Source organism: Falco punctatus, assembly GCF_963210335.1.
Source record: "Falco punctatus genome assembly, chromosome: 9".
In the NCBI taxonomy this organism is placed as follows: Eukaryota; Metazoa; Chordata; class Aves; order Falconiformes; family Falconidae; genus Falco; species Falco punctatus.
The window spans coordinates 3,251,703-3,276,666 of NC_137589.1; the positions used below are offsets into that span (position 1 = coordinate 3,251,703).

The 24,964-nt window shown below is 40.9% G+C and overlaps 1 protein-coding gene across 2 annotated transcripts in view; it reads right to left on the minus strand.

Annotated features, from left to right (window-relative positions):
* DOCK1 (dedicator of cytokinesis 1) overlaps window positions 1–24,964 on the minus strand; it is a 317,964-nt gene that overhangs the window by 123,859 nt on the left and 169,141 nt on the right. For both annotated transcript variants that reach the window (XM_080403104.1, XM_080403103.1), the window contains exons 28-29: window positions 15,684–15,785; window positions 8,976–9,070 (exon numbers count right to left, since the gene is read on the minus strand). In XM_080403104.1, coding sequence (XP_080259230.1) covers window positions 8,976–9,070; window positions 15,684–15,785 — 197 coding nt within the window. The remainder of the gene's footprint in view (window positions 1–8,975; window positions 9,071–15,683; window positions 15,786–24,964) is intronic.

A 24,964-nucleotide genomic window follows, 5' to 3' on the forward strand; every position in this document is an offset into this window, starting at 1 on the left:
CACAGTTCTCAAGCTTTGTAAGATGCACGTAGCATTCAAAATGTCTTGAAGGGATTAAATCTGCCACCACTCAGAGGACGACAAGTTAATGAACAGGAATATCGCCAAGTCTAAACCTTAGGGCTGCCTTGCTACTTAAAACTTTGCAAGGAGCCAAAATTAGCAAGGCATTGTAATAGAAGGGGAAAAAAAAACCAACCACCAAACCTCTAAAAAACCTTAGTTCATTTCTTTTCAGCTTCGTATATAAAACTTGAACTCGAGAACACCAGCAGTTGGGATCATTTTATCCCTATGTGTTTCTAGTTCAGGAAAAGATGTTCCCTAACACACAATTCTTTTCTTTAAAGTCACTGTAATTGTCTTGTGGCAAATAAAAGGTTGAAGTGTCTCAGAATACATCAGAAATATTTTGAGAAGACATTAACTACTACTGAGCAATGAACATGTGCTTATTAGTCTAATGCTCCGTGGTGGCATTTTTGAAGCAAGTACTGAATAAGGATCATTCCTTCCCCAGCAGATTTAAACGCACCATCTCCCCCGTGCTTTAGGATGAAATACAGCTGCAACAGCCTTCACCTGATTTTATACAGATGGCATGGTACAGAAAGCTGCATTCCCAGGAGGAGAGCGAATCCCATCCCTGCTTTAGGGACAGAAAAATAGGTTTGTCAAGGGAAGCATAACAATAAAAGACAGAACAAGCAGAGTCACAGCGGATGTTTGACACAGTCACCCAGCCCAAGGCCACCTTCCTCGCTGCAGGACATCCATTCAAAAACCAAACATGCCTCCAAACACGTGAAACCCATAATTTAGACTCTAATGATCAAAATGGTAACTATGTTAATGCTGGAAATCATTATTCCACATCTAGACCCCAAGAGATTCAACATGATATAAACAGACCGAGGGAGTATGCCGATCAGCAGGTATTTTTGGGGGTCTGCGACACCTCACCCATACATCCCCAGCATCGGCACCTCCACCAGCGACTCAGCTTCCTTAGCACAAGTGATCACAGATGTCAGAAAGAAAGAGGAAAACCAGATTGTTAACTCAAGGGGACTGCCAAAACCCCAACTGTTCATCACTTCTCACGCCAGTACCGTTATCAGTATACCACCTATACCTGGCACAACACTTCCAGCTCCTAAAGGCTGGGCTAAAATAACCTGCTATGGGGGATGTTTCCTTTCCTCCCGCTATGGAAACATCAAGGGAAAAGAGCATCCGCTGAAGCGTATTCCTTCAGGGAATCTTTTGAGTAATACCCCCCCCCCCCCCCCCCGTGTTATTTTAAGCATAGTCAAGTACGTTCATTTTACTCCCAGGTCCAGTTAATTTGACAGGTACAATACTAAACCAAGAATCCTGCAGGGTCTTTACTGAAAAGGTCAGGACATTATGCAACCAAGTTTCGTGGACAGCAAAAAAAAAATCCCTCCACGTACAGAAGTTATATCATGTAATTTATCAACAAGCATTCACCAGTCTTTACAGATGAAGACCAAACTGCTGGGCACATGAGTTAATTTCAAAAACTGGTTGCTAAGAAAGTTACATGCTTTAAAAAAAATTATCCTCTATTTATACACAGTAAATAATGGGAGGTTCTTCTATACAGAGAAATATTTGGCACTAAAGAAGAACAAAGTTGCTCCCATTTGAAGTTTTTCTTTCCAGCCTGAATGAAATTATTTTGTTGAATGTGCAAGTTGCATGACTGCACCCTTAAACTTTTTAAATAAGTAAGGTATTAATAGGCAGGAAATACGGCACCGATTCCTTCTAATCAAAGCTTTTCCTACTGTTCAAACTCTTCTTGAAACAACATATCCCCTCTCCTCCTAAAGTATAATCGCATTTCAAACACTCTTGTCATCACAATATCCTATTCGGAAATGTAAAACAGTTACCATATTCCATAACAACACATATTGAGTAAATATTTTAATGATCAGTGCCCCAGTTATAAGTGCAAGCTTTCAAGTCCCATCTACTAATCATCTCTTTGAACATGGCATTAATGCAGGCTCGAAGACAGTACCGATGCAGGGGTGTGGGAAAACGAAGCAACGATTTCAAAGTTTTTTGTGCTTCCTCCCCCGACCCCACATGCCTGGTATTACTTGATAGTCTGTAAAACTGTGTTGTGTCTCTGCATTTTCTGTGGTTTTCTATCCCAAATCTTTGTCATCCTTCCAGGCAATATTCCCCTGTTTTGAAAACCACGTGTCTATCCATCAGTAGCTTGGGATGGATTTTAAATAAAAGCTTTTGCACTTGCACCTAATTTGACAGATGCAACTTGACTGGTCAATTATGTAAGTGCAAAGAGTCTATTTTCACACATTTATTAAAAACATCAGAGGGTGGTTTTTTTTTTTTTCTATATGCCTGTATAAAGCATAGCAGAATATTGCAATTAAGCATAACTTCAATAATCTAAAAGCCAATTTTATTTTGGCTTTGGGTTACTTGTCAGTAAGAATAACTCTCAGGCAACTGAAGTCTGTACTACATTTTAAGGTTCACAGTTACGCAAAACTTGCTTCAGTTCATAACCGCTCCAGTGTTTGCAGACTATTGATGGATAGTCACATACATAGCTGAAGTTAATTCTGAAAGCACAGTATAGATCTGACAGGTACTGCTATGACAACCATGGTGCAGAACAGCCTACATTTCCCTGGAAGCTCCAAAAATAAACACTCCAGCAACAGTGAAAGGGTACATGTTTACCAGATGTATCTCACTGATTCTTTTTCCTCCTCTTTGCAAGATATTTTTTTGCTGTTTGTGTTTCACAGAGCAAATTCATTAAGATTCTGGACTGGTGTGCTGGCTTTGGCTGGGGCACAGTTAATTTTCTTCATAGCCACTAGTACGGGCTATATTTTGGATTTCTGCTGGAATCTGTTGATAACACAGGGATGTCTGAGCGGTGCCTACACGGAGTCAAGGCCGTTCCTGCTCCTCCCCCACCCACAGGCAGCAGGCTGGGGGGCACGGGGAGCTGGGGGGGCACAGCCGGGGGAGCTGACCCCGACCGACCCCAGGGATGTTCCAGACCATACGGCATCATGCTGAGCAATAACAGCAGGGGGGAGTTTGCGGCTGCTCGGGGACTGGGTGGGCATCAGTCAGGTTGTGGTGAGCATTTGCTTCCATTTGCATCACTTGTCGGTCTTGGATTTTATTTCTTGCTCTTTGTTAACAATTTTCCTTGTCACTACAATTTATTATTATTATTACTATCATCGTCATATTGTATTTCAATTATTGAACTCTTCTTACCTCAGCCCATGAGTTTTCTCACTTTTCCCCCTTCCAGTTCTCTTCCCCCCCCCCTGCTGGGGGCAGTGGGTGAGCGGCTGTGTGCTGCCTAGTTGCCAGCCAGGGTTAAACCAGGATGACTGGGTTTTCAGGAGGAAACACACCTCCACCCACCTGCACAGCCAATGCACCACTAGTGGGGAGCAGGTAACACCTACCAGATTCCTTTTGCAATGCAAGATATATTTCCTCTGGAAAAAACTACGTAGGCACAAGAAAACCCATTCTTCACTGAGAAGAATCTCATCCCTTTTTCTCTGACTTCAAAAGGCAAAATAACCAGGTATTTTATGTAAATATGGACATTAGACACACATAAATAGAACAGAAAACATCAAATTCATTTTTCATAGGCAACTCAGCTTCCATTAGAACAGCTGCAGATGAAAGTGGTAGCTACAAATTAATATATCATAAGGTCTACCAACAGAACTGATTGTCTCAAATGCCAAAAATAAGACCAAAGACTAAATTATTTTCATTTGCAAAAATGTAGAGGAACTGTTTTCATGTTCTGAGCTAATGTGTTTAAGAGGAACCTAAGTTTAGCTTGTCAGCTTATGACAAAAGTTCAAAACAACTTCTAAAACATTTCTGAATCATTTCTAAACATGATTTAGAAGGCAAAAATGTAAACAATGTAAAATCCATGCCTTTTTTAAAGAAAACTTTTTTTTAAAAAAAAAATACTTTTACAGTTAACACCTTGAGTGTGTTTTCCCGCAGGAGATGTCTAGAATAACAAATCTGCCTGCAAAGCGCTCCCCATCCCTATCCTGAAACACAGCGAAACCTCCTGACTTCTTGCAACTATTAAATACAGCTATCAGAGTTTATCACAGAGACCTGCGTGACAGAAATACCACGGTGGCTGAAGATCAGGCCTAAATTTCGTTATCAAGCATCTGGCAGATTGCTACAAAGTGGCTGTTGCAGTAGCTGCCAACTCAGCTGATAAAACCACTTCCTTTTAATCCAGTGATATTATGCCTTTACCTTCACAGGAATAACTCTTCCTGAAAACGTGAACACATATAAGCCTTACAACAGATGTACTTTAAAGGTGTCCAAGTATCTTAAACAGAATTATTAGCAGTTTCCAACAGCAATGTTTAAAATTCCAAGTAGCATTTTCTTTTGAAGTTCTAATAGCTCACCCCCATTTCTAGGCACCGTGACAATGAATACATGTAGTAACCCCTTGGCTGGAGTTTACTGGGTTAAAAAATTCCCATTGAAAAAGAAAACTGAACTGACGACAAACTACCTAAATTTAAACGAGACATAATTCTGATGTAGTCCAACATGGAGCAAACAGCACCGGGTGAGCGATCCCCACCGAAGCACCGCGCAGGCAGGGGGTGAAGCAGCAAAAGGCAGCGGAGCGCCTCCAGGGACCCCGGGGTGGCCGGGCACACAGCATGGCTCTGGCAAAGCACAGCACCAGCCTTCGCCAACCTGATCCTGCAGAGCCTACACACATGCTGCCACCAGCCGTCACGAAGGTCACCTCCAAGTCCCAGCCCAGCACCCACCATCAGGCACAGCCTCAAGTCTCTGAGCGCAACAGCGGGCTCAAGACCACTCACTAAAGACCATTTAGTCTCTTTCCCTTTTCCCTAAATTAGAACTGGCATCTTAATGGATGTTCATCAAACTGCTTTTAAATACCTCTGCTGCAGGAGCCTCCACAAGGAGCCAGCAACCCACCGTGGTGCTCGCTGCCAGAGGATTTCCCCCCGCCGCGGACCCGAACGCATCCCGCTACCGTTTGTGACCAACACGTCTCATGCGATTCCACGCGGCCATGCAAAGGCTATTCCCATCAGCTCTGCTGGAAATTCGATGCATCCAAAGAGGATTTCTGCCCTTCTGTCTTCTCTCTTCTTTAGATTTACCCCAAAGCAATGGCCATTTTGAGATTATATATGGATAAAGACTTAAATATTAAATACTATTTGGATATTCTTTTCAATCAACCACCTTAAAAGTACTGTGCCGGCACGTACTGGCCTTCTAGGCATCATGCTTTTTGGTTTCAGCACAGCCTCTTGCTCTTCTAGAAGCAGCTGTTTCAAACGTACGCACTACGGTCTATTATTCATCTCTCTTACTCTGTCATCAATGATTTTTTCCATCTCTGTTGCTTGGATATTGTTGTTTACTGTAAAACAGCAGCTGATTTGGACCAAATGTTGACAGTGAAGGGAAAAGCCATAGCATCAGTTTGAATATTCTTTTCTTTTACTCCCTCTGACAACGTACGTTGCACGGCACCTGACGAACCTATGCTGTGACTACCCACGTCTGATCAGCAACCAGCAAACCAACGCGCCTGGAACATACTGGTGACAAACCAAGGGATTCCAAAAAATCGCTGACATTCAAAACCTCGGACTCTTAATTAACAAACTGCTTTGCCAAAACAACAGACCCTGTTTTTAATTAAATTAGACAAGTCAGTAAACAGAGTATTAAGTGGCACATCTAAGAAAAAAAAAGTAACAATTATATCATTAGATACGAAGATTTTTGTGTTCATTTCTGCACAAGAGGTGGTAACATAGTGTGACTGTCTGTGCTACTGAAACAAAGGCATGCTGAGCATGGAAGTAATGCTGAGAATGGCACAGCATACTGCGGGGATAGAAAACAGATAGTACCCTGACATTTTGCTGCACTGTACCAAAAACGAGCATGCAGAGTGCACAGAATGACAGCAACTTCCGTGACTGTTAATGAGAGTGTAGATATTTATGTATGTAGGAATTGGACTAGTAAAGCTCAAAGAACTGTAGAATGGTTTGGGCTGGAAGGGACCTCAAAGCCCACCCAGTCCCACCCCGTGCCGTGTGCAGGGCCCCCTCCCCCCAGCCCAGGCTGCCCCCAGCCCCATCCAGCCTGGCCTTGAGCACTGCCAGGGATGGGGCACCCACAGCTGCTCTGGGCAGCCTGGGCCAGCGCCTCGCCGCCCTCACGGGGAACAATTTCTGCCTCACAGCTCATCTACATCTCCCCTCTCCCAGCTTAAGGCCATGCCCCCTTGGCCTGTTGCCACAGGAAGTGCAGTACTAAACGTTAACACATATTTGCAAATATTCCCCTGTAATACAGTCGTTCACACACGTTTCTCCATTTCCCCTTTTCCCCTGTAGCTTTGGCTATCTCAATCTGAATATTTTAATCCACTGTTAACGACACAGAAGCAAAGCACTGCATGGAGAGGAGCTGCCTGAGCTGTCTCTGCCATCGAGGTGAAAATATTTCTCCTGAGGGACTGGTCTTACCGCCATGCATCAAAGGGGTTTAGAGGTCTAACTTCCAGCTAGTTGGGTTTTTGGGTTTTGTTGTGGGTTGGGTTTTTTTGTTTTTTTGTTTGGTTGGTTGGTTGGTTGGTTGTTTTTTTTTGGTTTTGCTTGTTTTTCTTGTTTCTCTTTGTTTCACACTACCAGTTATATTTCAGGCAGGGAAACAAAGGAACTCACAAAAATTCTGGATATAGTTAAAAATTAGCTCACTTAATTTGGCTCATGCACAGAAATACTCGATCTGTAGAAAGAAGCGCTTTCAAGAGTGACACAAAATGGCATCCTCAGAGTTACTTCTACTGAGAGGATGTGGTAGCTTTAAAAGACATAATTTGTTCTTATATTTTTCCTAGTTTTCTTCAATAAAACTTTATAGGAGTGAAAATAAATGGACCAGATGGACACAAAGGTATTTTACAATGCAGCTTTCTGTTTTTGGAAACCACATTAACTTCAGCAGGAAAAATGAAAAGCAGTCAAATCAATTCAGCAGCATTTACAAACGAGCTGGTGTAATGAAAATAAACTTGTAAATTAGAGATGAACAACCCCCTTTAGCACTTCTGTGGATATTCATCAACACCAGAAAGACCTGAAAACCGTTTTTGTTTTTAACTTTAAATACTACTCAGATATTCTGTGGGTTCTGAGGTTATTCAGTAAGAATCAAAGATCTTAACAACACATCGCGTTTCTGCTTCTTCAGGACTTAATGTTCAGCATGTGAAAAAGGACTAAAAAAGAAAAAAAGACTATTTTTAAAGGAACAGAAAATCAAAGCCCCTACCCTAACTGCGGACCTCTGCGTCACGCTTTGTATTGCTCCAAATTTTCAGTGTGAGGAACTGCCTGGTAAGGATCCCTTTGTGCTTTGAAGCAAGATCGGTGGGGAGGAAAAGGCTTTTTCTATATTTTCGCTCCTTCATTTCTGTGACCATAATTCCACAGCTTAGAAAAGAGCATCGAGGTCAAATCCCCCCTCAAATGAACACTGAGAGGTCATTTGGCAAGAAGGTGAAGATAATGCGAGGAATACTCATCTTCTTTACATCTGGGGCAAGAGTCACCACAACATTGTTCACACCACTCTACCTGCCGTCAGTTAACTGGCATTCATTACGTCCAAACACAGACCTTCCCAATCATATTTCAATCCCTTAAAAAATTCAGCAAGGCAGAGAGGTGTTCTGCTGTTCAAAAGGATGCCAGGTAACTTACGCTGTGAGGGTTTCCAAAGCACCTGCAACACGACTCTGGAGACAGTTGGGAGTTCTTGAAGCAAAACCACTTTAAAAATTTTTTTAAAGAAAAAAAAAAGAAGAAGAAAAAAATAGAAACCCAAGGGGCTTTAGATCTTCCTCATCAGCCAATCTCAAAGGGCTCTTCATTTACAACAGCAGGTGCTTTGCAAGCTGCAGCCGTGCAGAAGTGTGCATCCATACCCAATGGGTATAACTCAAAAGATGGCTGGATCTCCTAACTCCTATTTATTAAGAATGGATTTTATTAGGCGGTTAAGGAGACTTCAGAAGCCAAGATTAAAGTTATGGTACAGTTTTATAATGAGAGTAGGAACTGTGGTTCAGGATTTTATGTAAGTAAACACTGACAACTTTATAGCCATGGTAGCTACCAGTAAGCACAGAAGAGATTTCTCCAGGCAACTAGTAAATATAATGGTTTTTCCTTATACTTTCATCACAGTACACATAAAAGCATCTGACATACCTAATAAATGTCACAAACATAAAATATTCCACAAAGGAATGCTAAATAATGACAAAGCTGCAATTATTGAGCGAAATAAAAAAGTGGATTAGAAACATTTGCAGCCTGTCTCTTCATTATCAGGCTGATGGAACCTGGGTTTAAAATGCCTTTTCAATTTTTTCCTGTTAGTACCACTGAAAATATTGCAGCACATACAATTCCACATCAGCATACGATAACCACTGGTTTTCAGGTCATATGCAAAACGTATCATTCATGCCCAAAGGGATAAATTTAATTATTACAAGATATGTAAAGATTCCTACTGCAACTGCAGTTTGTTCCACATTTTTAGTTGTCAGAATGGTGCCACCCTTAAATTGTGGTGGACTCCAAGAGCCCCAAAACAGGCCACTAAAACACTGCCCTGCAATCTCCAACGCCGATTTTTAAATAATTATTTGCATTACAGAAAGAAAGAAAAAAACCAACAAAAAGCACTCCCCACTCTAGCTGCCGCATTGTGTTTTACTGTTTCCAAGCAACACTGTTGTTTCAGATCAAACATGAAACAGCCATCTCAGAAAGCTACGGTGCTTTTTGCTCTAGACTTACTTATTCTGCATCATGTTCATTATAACCCAGTCAAAGGGATAGACGTTCTTCCCAATGAGATTCTTGAACATGATGAATGTTTCCATCAGAAAATCCTAAAAGAAGAGAAAATAATTTAGAAAAGACCACTCTTCTAGATCAAAAAAATTACAAATGATAGTGTCAGTTATTAATGACAAGATTCAAAATGTGACATACTGTTCTGCTTCATAAAAAAGCCATTATTCATACACAACATACACAAATTCTACTAAGGCACAGTTATATACAATGTACGCAAATCCTACAACAATCCTATTTAAACTTTTCAGAAATGATAACAATAGTAATCCTACATTGTAAACAACTTGTGGTATCACTTGGGAACAACCACCCATTTGCCAGTTATCAAAGGGCAGTTTCTGCTGAAAAAAAAGTAGGTTCTTCTTTACACCACAGACAAAGTCTCACAGCCCTGCGCAGTGTGCATTGCAGCATACACGTCATGACACATGCCTGGCATACGTTGGAAAGTTCTTAAAAGCATAATGGCACATGGAAAAAGATAAAGACCTAAAATACTAATCTTAATCTTCTGATTACACTAAAAATACTCCCTGGAGTCAGTTGCTGAGTTTCCCCTCCCCATGTAAATACCTCCTGAAATTTTCTCTTGCCTGAAATCAAGATTATCTATTTTTTAAAACAAAAATATATATGCTCCAGCTCAAAACTGGACTCAGGTAAGCAGAGTGGTGCACGTTATCCCCAGCCAGGGGTAGATGACAGCAATGGTTTGGCCAGCTGAAACTAGGAGAGACTCTCCCCCCAAAGGGAGTAGCAGTAATTGCTTCTCCAAGTGAAAACCTGACCCAGAACAAAGTTAATTTAGTAGCATAAACCAATTTACTTCTACACAGATATAAACAAACATCTCTTTGGAACAGAAATCTCGTGTACTTTACGATGTAAAACATCTTCTACAATTTGGGAATCTATAATTGCTATCTAACAATTTGAGTAATATCAAATGCTTTTAGAAAGATAAAGAGGGAAAAAAGAACTTAATGCAAACAGTCCTTGATCCACTTCACACGGAGATAAAAATGAACTTTTATTCCAAGGTTAGAATATTTTTCCTTTGCTACAGCTTCTCAGTAACTGTGTTTATCTCCTCTATCTTTAAAATGTCAAATGCCTACAAAAAAACCTCCAATGTGTTACGTTCACTGGACTTTTAACTAAGGCTGGGTTTTATGTAACCTTTTCAGCGAGAAGCAAATAGGAAGTTACTGCTCTCATACGTATTTCTTCATGTGTGAGAGCCAGCCTCTTGATTGCATTTTATCTTTTGATTCGTTGCTTTGTTAAGATGTTTTTCCTGGTGTAGAAATTCAGTCAGTGGGATGCAGGGAGCTGCAGAGATGCTGAGGAGACAACACTGAGATCACAAAGCACAGTGAATTTCCAGGCTGCCCAGCTCTGTCATGTGCACGGCACAAGGGTTGCTTTGGGATGCTTTGCATCCCAGCTTCTGGTACCCAAGGAGACACCCAGGACAAAAAGGGCCAAGAAAGCATCAGCAGCCTGAAAGACACATTTTCAGCAAAGAATATATAATACTAGTAAAATAAATTCTCTGTTGTTTTACCAAAGTCACTTCCAACAACACAACCCCCGTCAAGAAGTTGTGATGTTAACAGGATTGAGATAAAATTTGGAACTGCTCATGGTTAAAGAGATGTTACTATTGCATAAGTCAAAATTCATCCCAGACACACAAGCCACTAGCTCCGTAAAACGTGTCTGCATTTAACAGATCAAGCTGCATACTTTACTGCTCATTTTTCATGTATTTGGTGAAAGAGTTACATAATTTCTAATAACCATGTTGCATATTTTGCTGCCCAAGCATTGCAGAGAGCTTCATTTGAGTGCATGTTTTTTTACAGCTGCAGGTATCGGGTGATTTTCTTACTGATGCTGCTTCACAGCCCAATAATTGACAGGTGACTGGAAGCAGCACCGTGGGAAGGGCAATGGCACATTTGAGCTCACTGTGGGGTTTTTTCCCCTTAATATTTTATGAATACAGATGCATCCTTTCCTGATTTCTTGTAGCAAACTCTACCTTACCGCTGCTGAGCTTCTGCACACTTTGCTGATCAAGGTCCATGTGTGTGATGGTGGATGAATCTTCATATACTTTGTTGACGATTCATGTTCGTTACTGACCCCGGAGGCTGTGCCACGTCTGATCTGACCTACTTTGCCAATTCAGCTCTACGTTTTAATCTACTGATATTTACATTTTAATAATCCTACTTTCACACAGGTACTTTAAATAATGCTCTATAAAAACTAAGCTCGTTATTGATCAAATAAAAAGCTTCTGATGCTTATCTGTATTCTATGTATTCGTAACACTGCTCTTTCCTGTTTTATCTTTCTTATGGAAAAGCAAATGGTTTACATGAATTAACCTCATATTATGAGCAAAGTCTAGCTTTTTTTTGGGGGGGGTGTTGGGGTGGGGAGTGGAGAAGGAAGATATCAGTTCATGCTGTGTTGCTGTAGAGTCTGTTATTTTCAGTATACCTAGAAGCAGAACAAATTGTTCTGAACATGAAAAAATGATAAAAACCTGTACTAAAAGGAGCAAAGGCTGCAACTCCTGGTTTCTCTCCAACTAAAAATACGAATCCTATTTAATATCCCAAGGAAGCAAAGTTCACAATAGACAGGACCCCTTCATAATTCCCATCCAATTAACAGAAAGAAAACAGAGTAAGCTCATGGACCGCTGAGCATCACACCCCGATACACCTGTATCACTGTATTTTTCACAACCTGGATTCCAAAAAGGTTCTTCAATAAATGCTCAAACCTAATAAAAATAGCTAGCTAAAACATATAGGAGCTCGATATAAAAATAAAATGTAGGCTAAGTCAATGAAAATTTTGGCTTTGCTGAGCCCTGAGGTATAGCAGCCAGAAGTCAAATAGACTCAGCTACAGCTTGTCAAGACACCACCTGAACCTCTGCTGGGCTGCTGTACGAGGCTGACTCTGGGAAGTCCACTCTCCATCCTCAGGGATGGCTCTGGCTGGGCTGCCTCTGCGGGATCCCACCACCATGGGGGCATCCCCCGCGACTCTCAACATCACATCCTGCAAAGAAGGGTCATGTCATGTCATGTTCATCCTTCTTGTCATGGAAGGATGAACAATAATACACCGATGTACAGACATTAAACCCCAAAGCCTAGGAAGGCAAAATATTAAAGGGGGAGAAGAAAATGAAGGTGCAGAGAATTTTAATTTAAAATACCTCACGGAATTTGTCTTTCTAATTACTTTACTCACTCCAGGACGTTGTCTTGAAAGCCTTTAGGGAGGAATACGTCTGAGATACTCCACGTGGGAAAACATTAACATATATTTTTTTGTTACCTGCTGCCACATATGTCTCAACTGAATATAAATTCCACCAAGTAAAAAGAGGAGTGAGATCAGTTAGTCCCAGAAATAACCTCACTGATCTCAGATGGTGTTTAATCTCAGGACGATAGTAGGCTTGACAGTAAGAAAATCCTCTTTGAATAGAAATACCTTAATAAGCCTAAACAATATATTCTGCAGAGAGATATAAGACTGGTTTTATTGCATTCCACCTCATCTTTTCTAAGATTTTTGAGGCCAAATAAGACCATTATAACAATCTAAACCTGACGCCTACATAACACAGGCCATAAAGTTTCCTCTAGCGGTTCCAGCACTGGGCTTATAACTTCTGGTTGAGCAAGAACACATGCTGAAGAAAGATTTAAGGGTCTCCAATGGTGAAGAAGCAACCACTGCTTCACTTTAAGTTCTCCCTTTCTCTTGTAACTTTTTTCCAAGAAAAAAATATTCATTTCTGTTTGAAATAATCTAGTTTCAGTTCTACATTGCTGCTTCTTTATGCCTTTGTGATTAGACTGAAAACCCTGTAATAGGAGATGCAGTTATTGCCTCCGTATGTAGGCAAATTTGGTTTAAATGAAAACACTTCTGGATCTAAGCTCTAAAATGGGCAAATCAAACAGCACTGGCCCAAAAAAAACTGTCAGTCTAAAAAGAAATGGAAAAAACATGAAAAGTTAAACAAGGAAGTAGGGAAAGTTTTTGGGTTTTTTTCCATCAAGCCCTACAGTACCAAGGATGATACATGTAGAGTACAGTTTAGCAGTATCCCACCACTGAAGACAGAAGAAAACAAAAGCTCTAAGAGAGGAACATGGGCAAACTTGAACCACAGCATCAATACCAGTCAGGGAGGCAACGCTCCTGGGAGAGCTTCACGGGGCATCCGTTTCGATGGTGAAACATAAAATAGTGAACAAGATGTGGGTTTCACATTAACAATGAAGTCTCATCTATGAAGAAATTCTTAGAACAGTAACTCCTCACTTTGGTTCTCACTGAAAAAGGTTATGTAAGCTTTTCTCTTAAACACAGAAACTGGGTTGTATCTTCATCCTTTTGTCTAAAATGATGATTCAGTCGGTTTTGTTTGTGGTTTAAAAAAAAAAGAAAGAAAAAATAGTTTACTTACTGTAGTTTCCTTTTATCACAGGATAAACAATACTCTGACATTACACCTCCACACATTTATTTATATGATTTATACTTCAAAGTCAGTTTAACGTAGCGTTTTCTACCATCAACATATTACCCATTATAAAGTTTTACCAGTTTGCTATGTACTTTAGTTGCCACTAACATACATTATCCTATAATCAACAACAATGTTAAAACATTTAAAAGGTACATTTTAATTAAAGATATTAAAAATCTTACAGCAACTGACCAAGTTTGGATTAGTGTATCTGCTAATACAGATGAGAGTCAAGTGGCATAACAGTGCAAAACAAGTAGTCAAGTAGTACACGTGCTGATAGAAAATAGGATTTTAACTATCCAGAGCAATTCCAGCTATACAACCCAAGAACATGCAGAAAGGGACAAATATACAGAGTCAAAACAGAAGAAAGAAGTGATTCTTCATGTATCCCCAAGCACTGTGTGCACATAAATCAAACTCTTAAAACAAGCAATTATAAATAGACCGTTTGCCAAAATTCCAAATACATAATTACTCCCTTATTTTCACCAAGAAAGATCTGACCTACAGAATGACCTTTAAGACAATTTAGACTAAAAAAGCGAGACTTTAAAATAAACTTTTCTTGCCATTAGAACAATCAGAGATTTCTCCTTAACCGGAATTTCTCTCTGCATGTTTTCAGTACACATCTTAAGAGCAAACTGCTTTTACCTTTTTCCACGTAAGACCCTGTAATGTTTGCCCTGTCCAGAGCCAAATGGCTTGAACCACTTTAGAAGAGCAGAAGTATTTGGCTTGATTAAACTTAAGTCATGTGTTTTCTGTATGCTAAAACCATTATTTTCACTCTACTAGCAGCATTTAGCTTGGGAATGTTTCGTTCTTAGGGGCAAACCAAGCAACTACCCATGTAAGCACTCCGAGATCCCAAAGCAGACTAACTGGGAAGCAACCCCTCCAGCACAGTGATGCCCAGCTACCAGTTTTTGCACCTAGACTTTGTCTTCACTCTCTTGAGTCATCAGCTTTGGACTTTAGGAATGCCAGATCAGGTACAAATAGACCGAGCTCAATTATAAACACAAATACAAATAGACTGAGCTCTAAACAGACAGAGGCTCTAGCACCTTATATGAAAACTGGCACGGGGCAAAGAGCTCAAATCTTGCAGAATATAAGGAAAAATAAGAAGAACAAAGATTAAAGACATAAAGGCAAACTGGAAAGCCCGAACATTGAAAAAATAACACAAAAGGAACAACCCTGGCTTTTGTTCCACTGGGCTTGGAAGGAAGGAGGGAACCTAAATAAAGGCCACTCTTGATTAAAATACAGGTGAAAGCTGCCTAAAGCACCTAACAGAAGCCCCAGCACCAGAGTGGGTAATGTCATACAGCTGATCAGGCTTCAGGTCATCTGCTAATTGATGGATCTCAGCCAACAAGTTTGGTCGCTACTTTGCAGCATGCACTTGCCATATGGCAATGATAGTTTCAGGTCATTAAGAGTTATCTCCTTAGCTATAAACTCCTTTCTATAATGCTCTAATTAAGTTGTGTTGTTGGCTTAGTTAGGCTACCGAACAACTCTGAGAAGACAGATTTCAATTATTATTGCTTATTTAACAACTAAGGGCATCTTTAAGGTTAAAATGTTTTGTATAAAATTTAAAGTGAGCAGATCTGTAAATAAAAGTTATTTAAACAAATGAAATCAGGACATCTGGAAGATTTAACACTGAAAATTCCTTTCTTCAAGACAGCTTTTTTTCCCTTCCCCCCCTTCTCTCCTTAAACAAAACAGATTTTTAGTAATGGCTCAGCAGTATTTTCTAATGCTTTCTTTTAATTGCTTTAAATCCACTGTTTCAGTGCTTGCTTTTAAGCGTATTGAACAGCTCCAGAGATGAGCTCTATTCTTGTGTGGCAGGAAGGTTAATTTTGTCCTCTGCAAATTCAGAAAATGTACAGGTCATAGTGCTTTATTAATTATTTTTATATTAAATCTGTAACGTCAAACACATTTTGTACTTTTCACAAGTGTATTTAACAAACAGGAACAGACAAAAAACAAACACAAGTTAAACTGTCTTATAAAGAGATAAAACGTGTTAAACTTACCACAACATCTGACCTCATCTTTCCGAAGGTCTTGATTAAATGAGCATAGTGATAGTCTTCCATTTGCCTTAAAATGGCAGTCATGCACGCAACAAAACTCCCCTATAAAAAAAGGTACAAACAAACAAATTAATTAAGACAGGGCAACATAATACATGTTATCAAAACATGATATCGCTAGAGAGCACCACGTAATACAGTGGATATGATTCAATCACATAAGTTCATTAATGGATATGCAAATTCTGTCAAGAAAACAAACAAAAAAAAGTCTTGAAAAGTTTCTATTTCCAATTTCACAGCTTTGTCATCATCTTCACTGAGGATTTTGCAACATATACTCCGTATAAAAGTTGCTCAGGCATTAAAGGCTTTGGAAGGTAATAAGCATCGCTCCTAAAAATATCACACAGTATCAGGATTTGCATTTGGGAAGCAGCTACTCTGCTCAAGGAAGAAATCTCTTAAAAATCGTTGTATTGAGCATTGCAGTTAAACCCCAAATTTTAGTTTCATTGAGTGGTATTGTCAGATACTGTGATGCTTATAAAAAAACAAAACAAAACCCAGTAACTTCCATAAAAACAGAACAGTAGTACCAAAGATCTCTCAAACCATGGAAAAAAGTATAAAGTGTCCCAAAAAACGTTTAACCTTTTCTTCTGGCACCTGAAAGTATCGTAGTAACAACTCAAACCCACACCTATGGCTACTAGAATCCCATAAATGACTCCTCTGACTGTCCACCCTCCTCCTCCGACTACCCACTAAGAACCTCTTGACTCATCACAGTAATAGTGTCCACACCTTTTCTGGTCTTTAATGAAGGAAAAATGTGTTGCAAAAAAACCAGCAGAATTACTCAGAAAATAAATGATTCTATATATGGTTCGATAAAATTGCAAATGCCCCTTGCTGTGCCATTTTCAAGGTCATTCTCTGCCATGCCCAGTCTGACACAACGCTCAGGAATTTTCTCTTCTTTCCAAGCACAGCACAGCCTTCATCATTACCTTTAAGATCTGCGTTATTTTCAAATCTAAATATTTATTTCTACATCAGTCCAAGTAATTGAGACGTAATGCGAAATGACACTGGGTTATTGGTGTGTGTAACGAGCCCCCATCTTTAGAGTCTAATCCCCCCAGCTCCACCAGACAAGCACTCCTTGAATTTGCTTTTCTCCTATGGAATGGAGTTTAGATCTAAACTCCTACATAACTGATCTCGTCCATGCCAGAGCATTATTTTTTCTGCACCACACAAAGGTACCTGACGAGAGTTCTTAGGCATATGCATTATGAATATGAAAGGAAAAGGCCACCTGAGCTGCTGTTCAGTGACATCAAAAGAACTTTGTAACAAACTCTTGACAAGAATAGAATTTGTGGCTGTACAAAGATAACATTTATTACTATGAAATGTAAATAAGACAGGATCATCTCAAAAATCTCAAAACATTAATTGTCAAAACGCCGCCTAACAAGCACTCTACATAACAGACATTATAAATGGGCTCATGCCTGCAAGAAAATATTCAATAGCCCATATTCAGTCCTATTTCCCCTCATGATGTCATCAATCAAAGTGATGCCTCATTGCTATTCAGAATTATAAATTTTTTAAATTGGCTGCTTAAGACTAGGCTGCAGATGTGATTCAGTCCATCACTTCACGTAAGGGTCTGAAGATGGTTCATAAATGCTCAGGAGAGCTGAAAATGAACTGTGTTTTGCTCTTGGTATCTGTTTATATACGTTCACTCACTTAAATAGTCTGTGAAGGCCACTGCTTTGCCAACACATAAATGTAGCTTCACCTTCCTCCACATAAACACACCAACCCCACGTCTGCAAATCCAGCCCTTTCCAGGTAATCCAGCCGCCAACATAGAGCCTCTGCTTCCTTCTAACGAAGTCGCCTGTACCTGGCTAATAGCTTTGCTCGTATTTCTGTGTTCATCTGTTTGGTAGAGCAATTTCAGTTAATAGACACGGCTGTAACAGTCAAAAGATGAATTTCATACCTGAGGAAATCATCACAGCAGCCTTGCATGTGAACAAAATGAATGCGGAGCAACTGCTAAACTTTCAAGTGCACTTGAATATTCATTATTAGATATAGGGGCGGCTGGAGATGCGGATGAATTTGATTGCCATCTCCTCTGCATCTACTTTTGACCCCTCTCCCCCCCTCTGGCTGCTCGCCGGGATGGCTGCTTGTACACGAGCCCTCTCTTCCCCCTCCAACATCCCTGGCTCCTGCCAAGGCAGCCCAACCTTCCCCTTGGAGCAGCACACTAATTCAGGGGGGAGCTGCTACCACTGTCCCCATAAGCCAGGGAAAATAATGAGTCACTGAAGAGGGAGATAATTACAGAAGAATATCTTCTTAATTAGCATGGTGAGACTCGGAAAGGAAACATGAAAGTTTAATGTCTGGTGGTTAAACACTCTGCTTCCACGTGAAAGTGTGAAATGAAAATATAAAGGCTTGCTATAAACCTGGAATGGTTGCTGGAGAAAAAAAAATACATACAGAAAAATAAACAAGCTTAGCAAATACAAGTGGAAAATGAACACGAGGATATTCTGTAGCACCTTTCAGGTTTAGTTAAATAAAATGACAGAAACTTGCTAAACGTCATGTCGGTTTAAGCTGAGCCCAAAAGTGGTGAAAGTGGTGCCCAGCAGAATGGATCAGGGTCCTTGACCAGTTAATCAATTTTTTTTCCTGTTTTCCTGCATAAAACAATGATTCCCGTTCATCTTAATATTAACTTGTAACCAAAACCCTTTCTTCCTTTGATCAAATATTGTTCCTTTAAGCCTCCGTTGCATTACACATGCAGACATCCCTTCTGCAACATTTATCTTCAAGTCCCCACCTGCTAAATAGCATTTAAACCCCTGCTGCTTAGGAAAATCTATTTAATATTAGAAAAAGTACACTATCAGTCATCTGCTTACTTTTCATAATTTTCTTTGCACATGGTGAGGTATCATTTGCAGCCAGCATGCTCTTAATTACAATGCTAGTAACAATTTCTAATTATTTATAGGTGATATTTGTAGTCTAGGTGTTTTTAATATGGTCTATTAACTATTTAGCAATAGCTAAAAACATTATTAAATTTTAATCTTAAGGTGATTTTTAATCTTTTGTTGGATTCAGAGACCATTGTCATCTTCTCCAGCACATGACTCCAAGCAGCACGCAAGACCAAAAGTATCTGATTCTCTAAAAAAATCAATTCCAACTACAGGAGTAATTGCAAACCTACATTTATACAACAAGTACAAGCACAACATCGGGGGCCTGCCATCGCCCTGGGCAAACTGTTTGCTATTTATTCACTGAAAAAGCGTCAAGGTCTATACTTGAAAGCCTTTCCCATCCTTCCTTACTCGCAAAGCTCAGGAACGAAGCCGTCACACGGTGACTAAGGTAATCACTGCATGTCACACCAGAGAAGGGCATTTAATGCACTTTGTAAGCAGTTTAATACAATTAATCTCTCTCCTGCCCAAAAGCAGAGGCGCTGGCTCCATTCCTTCTTTTCAAACCAGGTACACTGAGGCACGTGGGAATGTAGTATTCCTGAAGCAAAATCATGGGATCCAGGACATCTGAAAGCCTGTCGTAAGGGAAGCTAAATCCAGCTCCCGTGCTGGAGAGCTGGTAATTCAGCTACATGGAAAGAAAAAACCAAAAAAAACCCCACCAACAAGCAGCTGATTTTTCCTTGGAGACAATGCATTAGTATTCAGAAATACATTTATTTTATTTTTTTTTTTAAAGACAATGCAATTCCACACTGTAAACCTACTTCTAATTCCTGTAAAATACAGTTCTGAAGGAAAAGTTGAAGAGGTACATGAATGCTTCAGACAGTACTTGTTTTCTTAAATTAACTTTTCAATAAAATAAAAATGATCAAATGGTCCTTTAACAGATACAGGTAGGGAAATTTTAATATCACATAATCCCTGTAAGTAATACTGACACTAAAAAAATTCAGAATGAGAATTCACTGCAGGAGAGACAACACATGCCAATACTTTTCTCCCTCAGGGGTAAACCATCCTGTTTTAAAAAGTCTTGTCCATTTTCTTCCAGGGAAATCTCTATAGCTGGAAATATTAAGCTCTTTATGTATAGTGGAAAAATTAAGAGAAATCAAACCTACCTAAATTAACGTATGCTTCATTATAATGTTCCTATTACCGTGATCAGCAACAGATGAAAAGCACAAGTTGCATTTATTTTTCAATAAAATTTTCCTTACATGGCCTTAAAAGACTACACAACTAAATGAATGGATAAATAATTTTTAAAACCCACAAACAAGCACTCAAAAACATTAGCATGAATTTCTCACTATGTTTTGGCTTTCAGAACATTTCACAGAATTTACTTTGTTGAAAAGGGTTTAAAGTCCCTCGCAGTTACCAGACCGTTTGCAAGGATATAAAAATGAAGTAAATCTTCTCTTTGCTTACAGCATGTACTCCATATATATTAGGAACCAATAAAGAAATAAAAAGCAGTTGTTATATCTAGACGCCATGAATGAAATTGTCACCACTTATGGACTTGGAAGATAAAAATCCATCTTTAACATGCCCCAATTTGCAACTTTCTGGTAAGGGCTGCTGAGAGGGCTGGTTGCCACGTGAGCTTGCCCTGCAAGATGCGTTACCTCACGACTCAGCGTAAAATCCACTGTGTCTGCAAACGCGTTTGCTCACGTAAGCAAAACACGATGAAATGCATGACAACCCAACATGGGTAAGGCAGAGGATCTCCCAGCATTTCTTGTTCTAAATAATACTTTATGTTGTAAAATACCTAATGACCCCGCAGCATGTGTGTGTATATAAATGTATATATAAAAATATAAAATATCTAATGACTCGCACCCACTGCGTGCTGCCCAGCGTAGGCTCCCAGTCATATCCCCAGTGAAAGCACACGATGGAGGTCAAGACCCAACAGCAACTACGCCAAACCTGGCAACAGGGATCGATCTGTACGAAGGTAATTGGGGTCCCCAGGAGCACAACGCCTTGTTTCTGCTGATGGGCTTGTGTGGGCACTGGAGGGAGCGCTGTACCGGAGTCACCGCTGCATCCCAGCATCCCAGCATCCCTCCAGCACTTACAGCCAGGCTGACACAGACCCCTCCAGCTTCTACCAGCAGCACCTACCCGTGCCTTCATGAGCAAGGACAGGAAGAAGAAGCAAACCACCCCTAAAAATACACACACACACACATATATATATATATATGTATCTAAATCTATACACATATTTCTCATTGAATTAAAATAAACATTTCTTTTTCTGTAATAGAAAATCTGACAGTAAATTCAGCAGCACCTTTAGAGAGAAAGTTATTTCACAGATACAGTAGCAGAAGGAGACAAGTGCAAAATGGTAAGGTTTATCACTTTTTTTCGTTACAGAATATATGCTACTTTCGATCTCCTTAGGCCAAATCCTACCTTCTTAAACACAAGTAAATGAAAGGAATAAAAAATGCGAGTTTTTTTCCTTTGAGAAACAGAAATTAACATTTGCAGTAATGTGAGTGATAAATGTTTGGTGTATTTTCCTGCTGCCACAAACATTATTACAAAGGCATCTTTTCGCAAATCAACATCCACTAAGGTATTTCCAGCCAACAGACATTGCTCTCAGAGCTCCTGGACAAGACGTGTCCCCTCCTTTACCCAACCCGACTTAAGCAGCCCAGGCAGCAAAAACCTCACTTAGGTCAACTCCGCTCGGTGTAGGTCCACTCACAATGCAGAAGGCCGACACAGAAGTTTATAGGTGAACATTAGCTTACTTAGTCTTGCATACCTTGTTTGACCTCAAAACATATTTTACAGATCCAGTTCTGATCTCTGACAGTCCAATCTCTGTCAATCAACAGAAAACTTGTTTTAAAAGGAAATTCTGTACAGGACTTCAATGCTGATTACTACACTCTGTCCAGCTGAGCACACTGGTTCCAAAGTAGAAAATAATGTAAGCCGAGCTGTTTTTCCAGAAAAGAGCACAAGGTGTGAGGAAATTCTCCATTTTCATAGGTGGGACACGGAAGGATAGCATTTAGGTGTGCTGAGCAAGTCACTGGGATAGTGATGTAGGGTATCTGAGGAACCTCAGGAGGCTTCTCCTCCAGCCTGGTGAAAACGGGACTGCTCCAGGGATGGACCAGACTGCTCAGGGCTTTACCCCGTTGGGTCTTGAAATCTCCAAGGACAGAGGTCAACTGCAACGGAGAACCTGGCTCTGGCATATCAACAGCCTGGGGGCCTGCTCTCAGGTGTCCCCCCTCCCCCCGAGCCTCCCTGAAGACAGAGCAGAACCATCCTTCTGCTGCCACAAGTCACAAGCTCCCAACCTTCTGGGTCTTGGGGAGCTCTCTTGTACCACCAGAGGACCAAGACTCGCCAAGCCCTCTGTGGCTGCGCTGTGTGCTCACCCTTCCCATGGCAGAGCAGCCCCACACCCGCAGTTTCCAACCCCTCCGGTGCAAACTGCTGCAGCCATAAGCTCTTACAAGCAACACCAATGAGGCATTTTACCTAAGAGACCACTTGAGAGAGGTCAGTTCCATGCCAAGCTCCTGCAGAAGCTGCTTAGCATGGCTCCTGGTATTTGCCAGGATACAATTTAAGTCGACAAAAGCTCTTGCCATTAACGAAATAGCTTTGTGGTTGCAAAATAAATGCAACAAAGGTACATTTTTCAGTTTCCTGATTCATGTATTACTGAAAAGACTAGTCTGAGGATTACAGAGAAAAAAAAGCCATACTGAAGTACTGTAATTATACCTTTGTTTGGGAAGGTATTTTATTTGGAAAGGCTAAGAACCAGCAAGAAGCCTTTGTCCAAAGGTTTCCAAACCTGTTTCAACTATCAACTGCCCAAAGACCAAGCCTCCAGCCGCCTTGTCCCATTTCAAAGGCAGCCCTCCGTGGCTCTGTCCAGATGGACCTGCAGGCTCCCACTCCCCAATCTCAGCAAGCCCCAGCAAAGGAAAAATACCCAACCAGCTCCCCCTTGACACCTTTCCGTGCTGTAACACTGCTACAGGCTCTGATCTACTGCCTCAGAATGAACTCTGAATAAGCGAAATCCTGATTATTGTTTCATTTGAAGGAAGATCCTATAATCCCAAAGAGTAAGGTAAAAAGCCCCACATCTCTGAATCCAGGGAAACCTCTCTAGCAAGAAGAGCAAAAAGCATCTTCACACAGATCAAAACCAGAACCCAAGATCACTTTGTCAAAGGCTTATTTATTAGAAACTTGATGATACGCACAATGAGAATATATATAAAGCGTTCCCTAGTTTGCAAGTACTTTGCACTAACTTTCATAAAAGGCAAGCAAAAAATTAATGAGACATTTTAACACCACCATTTATCATTTTTCTAAGGCTCTTTTTCAAAGAAGTCCATTTGAACCAAAAACGCTTCACTTTAAAAAGTTCTATACAGTGTCAGTATTAAACAGTACGCCCTTCAATTGAAATCACAGCTTAAGATTTCTGAAGGTCAGACCGTTTATTTTTGGTTTTCTAAATGCAATTGCCTTCCCCCACCTTTCTTCTTCTCTTGCTATACTAAAAATTATTTCACTGAAAATCTAGAGAACTGCCCTCAATAAATCTGTTTCAGGTATCTTGGTTTACACATCTGTTAATGCTAATAATAAAATTATAAACATAAGTAATAAAATACAGAAAACAACAGTATTTATGCATATGGCCAGTATTCATCCAGGAAAAAATAATAAGAAAAAGCCATACAAAATATGTTTATAGAATTTTGCACATATGCAGCACTGGATATGGGAACAGAACCATTCTGTCATTTAGAATGATTGGCTTTTGTTGTAATTATCACTGGTTGGCACTCAAAGCCTTTCCTACCACTCGTGTGATATCAGGACACATCAGGAAGGACAAGGAAGGAGATGCAGAACAGACAGGAGCCAGCGTGCCCCTGCATCAGTCCTTACTTGAGGAACGGTTTCCACAGAGCCTCACACCATGGAGCAACCTTTGAGTAAGGCTTCAAAGATGCAAACTTCACAGCAGAGCAGAGAGACGTGCACTGACATTTTTACATCATGTAAAAAGATACAGCAATTTGGAGTGGTATTTGTTGGTTTCAGGTTTACCTACTGTCCCCAAATGCATTTAATGATGTTTTGTCAGCTTTGCTGTTACAGCTCCAGCGGCTTACATGGGTTGTTTAAGTGGCAATGCAGCTGACATTCCCATCAGCAGTGACAGGCCAAGGGGGCATGGCCTTAAGCTGGGAGAGGGGAGATGTAGATGAGCTGTGAGGCAGAAATTGTTCCCCGTGAGGGCGGCGAGGCGCTGGCCCAGGCTGCCCAGAGCAGCTGTGGGTGCCCCATCCCTGGCAGTGCTCAAGGCCAGGCTGGATGGGGCTGGGGGCAGCCTGGGATGGGGGGAGGGGGCCCTGCCCGGGGCACGGGGTGGGACTGGGTGGGCTTCAAGGTCCCTTCCAGTCCAAACCAGTCTGTGGTTCTGTGAGTCCTCCTCAGTGCACAGCCACAGAGTTTTTAATCCCCCTACAGCACGCACTGCTCTGCCTCCTCACTGCACGCTCCAGCACTTTTGGGGGGCTACAGAGAGAAGCGATGAGCACCTCTGGGTGCCCTTTCCCAAAGGAGTTTCTGAGCCCTCTCCTTCCCATGGGTTGCTCTGAGCTTCACACTCTGTTCTTCCTCTGTTCTGGTGCAAAACACTGTTCTCACCCTCTTCCTGGACAAGCCAACCCATCCTGTCATTTCAAGCCCTCTCTCCGCAAAAGATCTTGTTTGCCCCTTGCAGCCTCTCTTGCAAACCAGATTCTTCCTCCGTGTAATGAAACCTGACTGGAGCCAGCCTGTCTCCAAAGTTCACGTGCATACTGGAAATCTCTGCTGTCAAGTGAAGTACCGATTCCATTATCTCCTACTTACTTGGGGCTTGGAGTGAAGCTAAGTGAACAGATGTATTCATAAACACGCACGTTCATTTGGTCTGCACTTCTCCAAAATCCTCAGCAGGTGTTTGGGGAATTACTTGTACAAAAGCACTTCACTAAGGCTTCCACCCCACCCTGTCCCCAGCACCGCAGACCGGCAGCCCACGAGCTGAGCGCACACTCACACACACGTGAACGGCAGTGCAATCACCCTGCCACAGCCTTCACGGGGGAATAACAAACTTCCTGACACCCATAAGGTCAT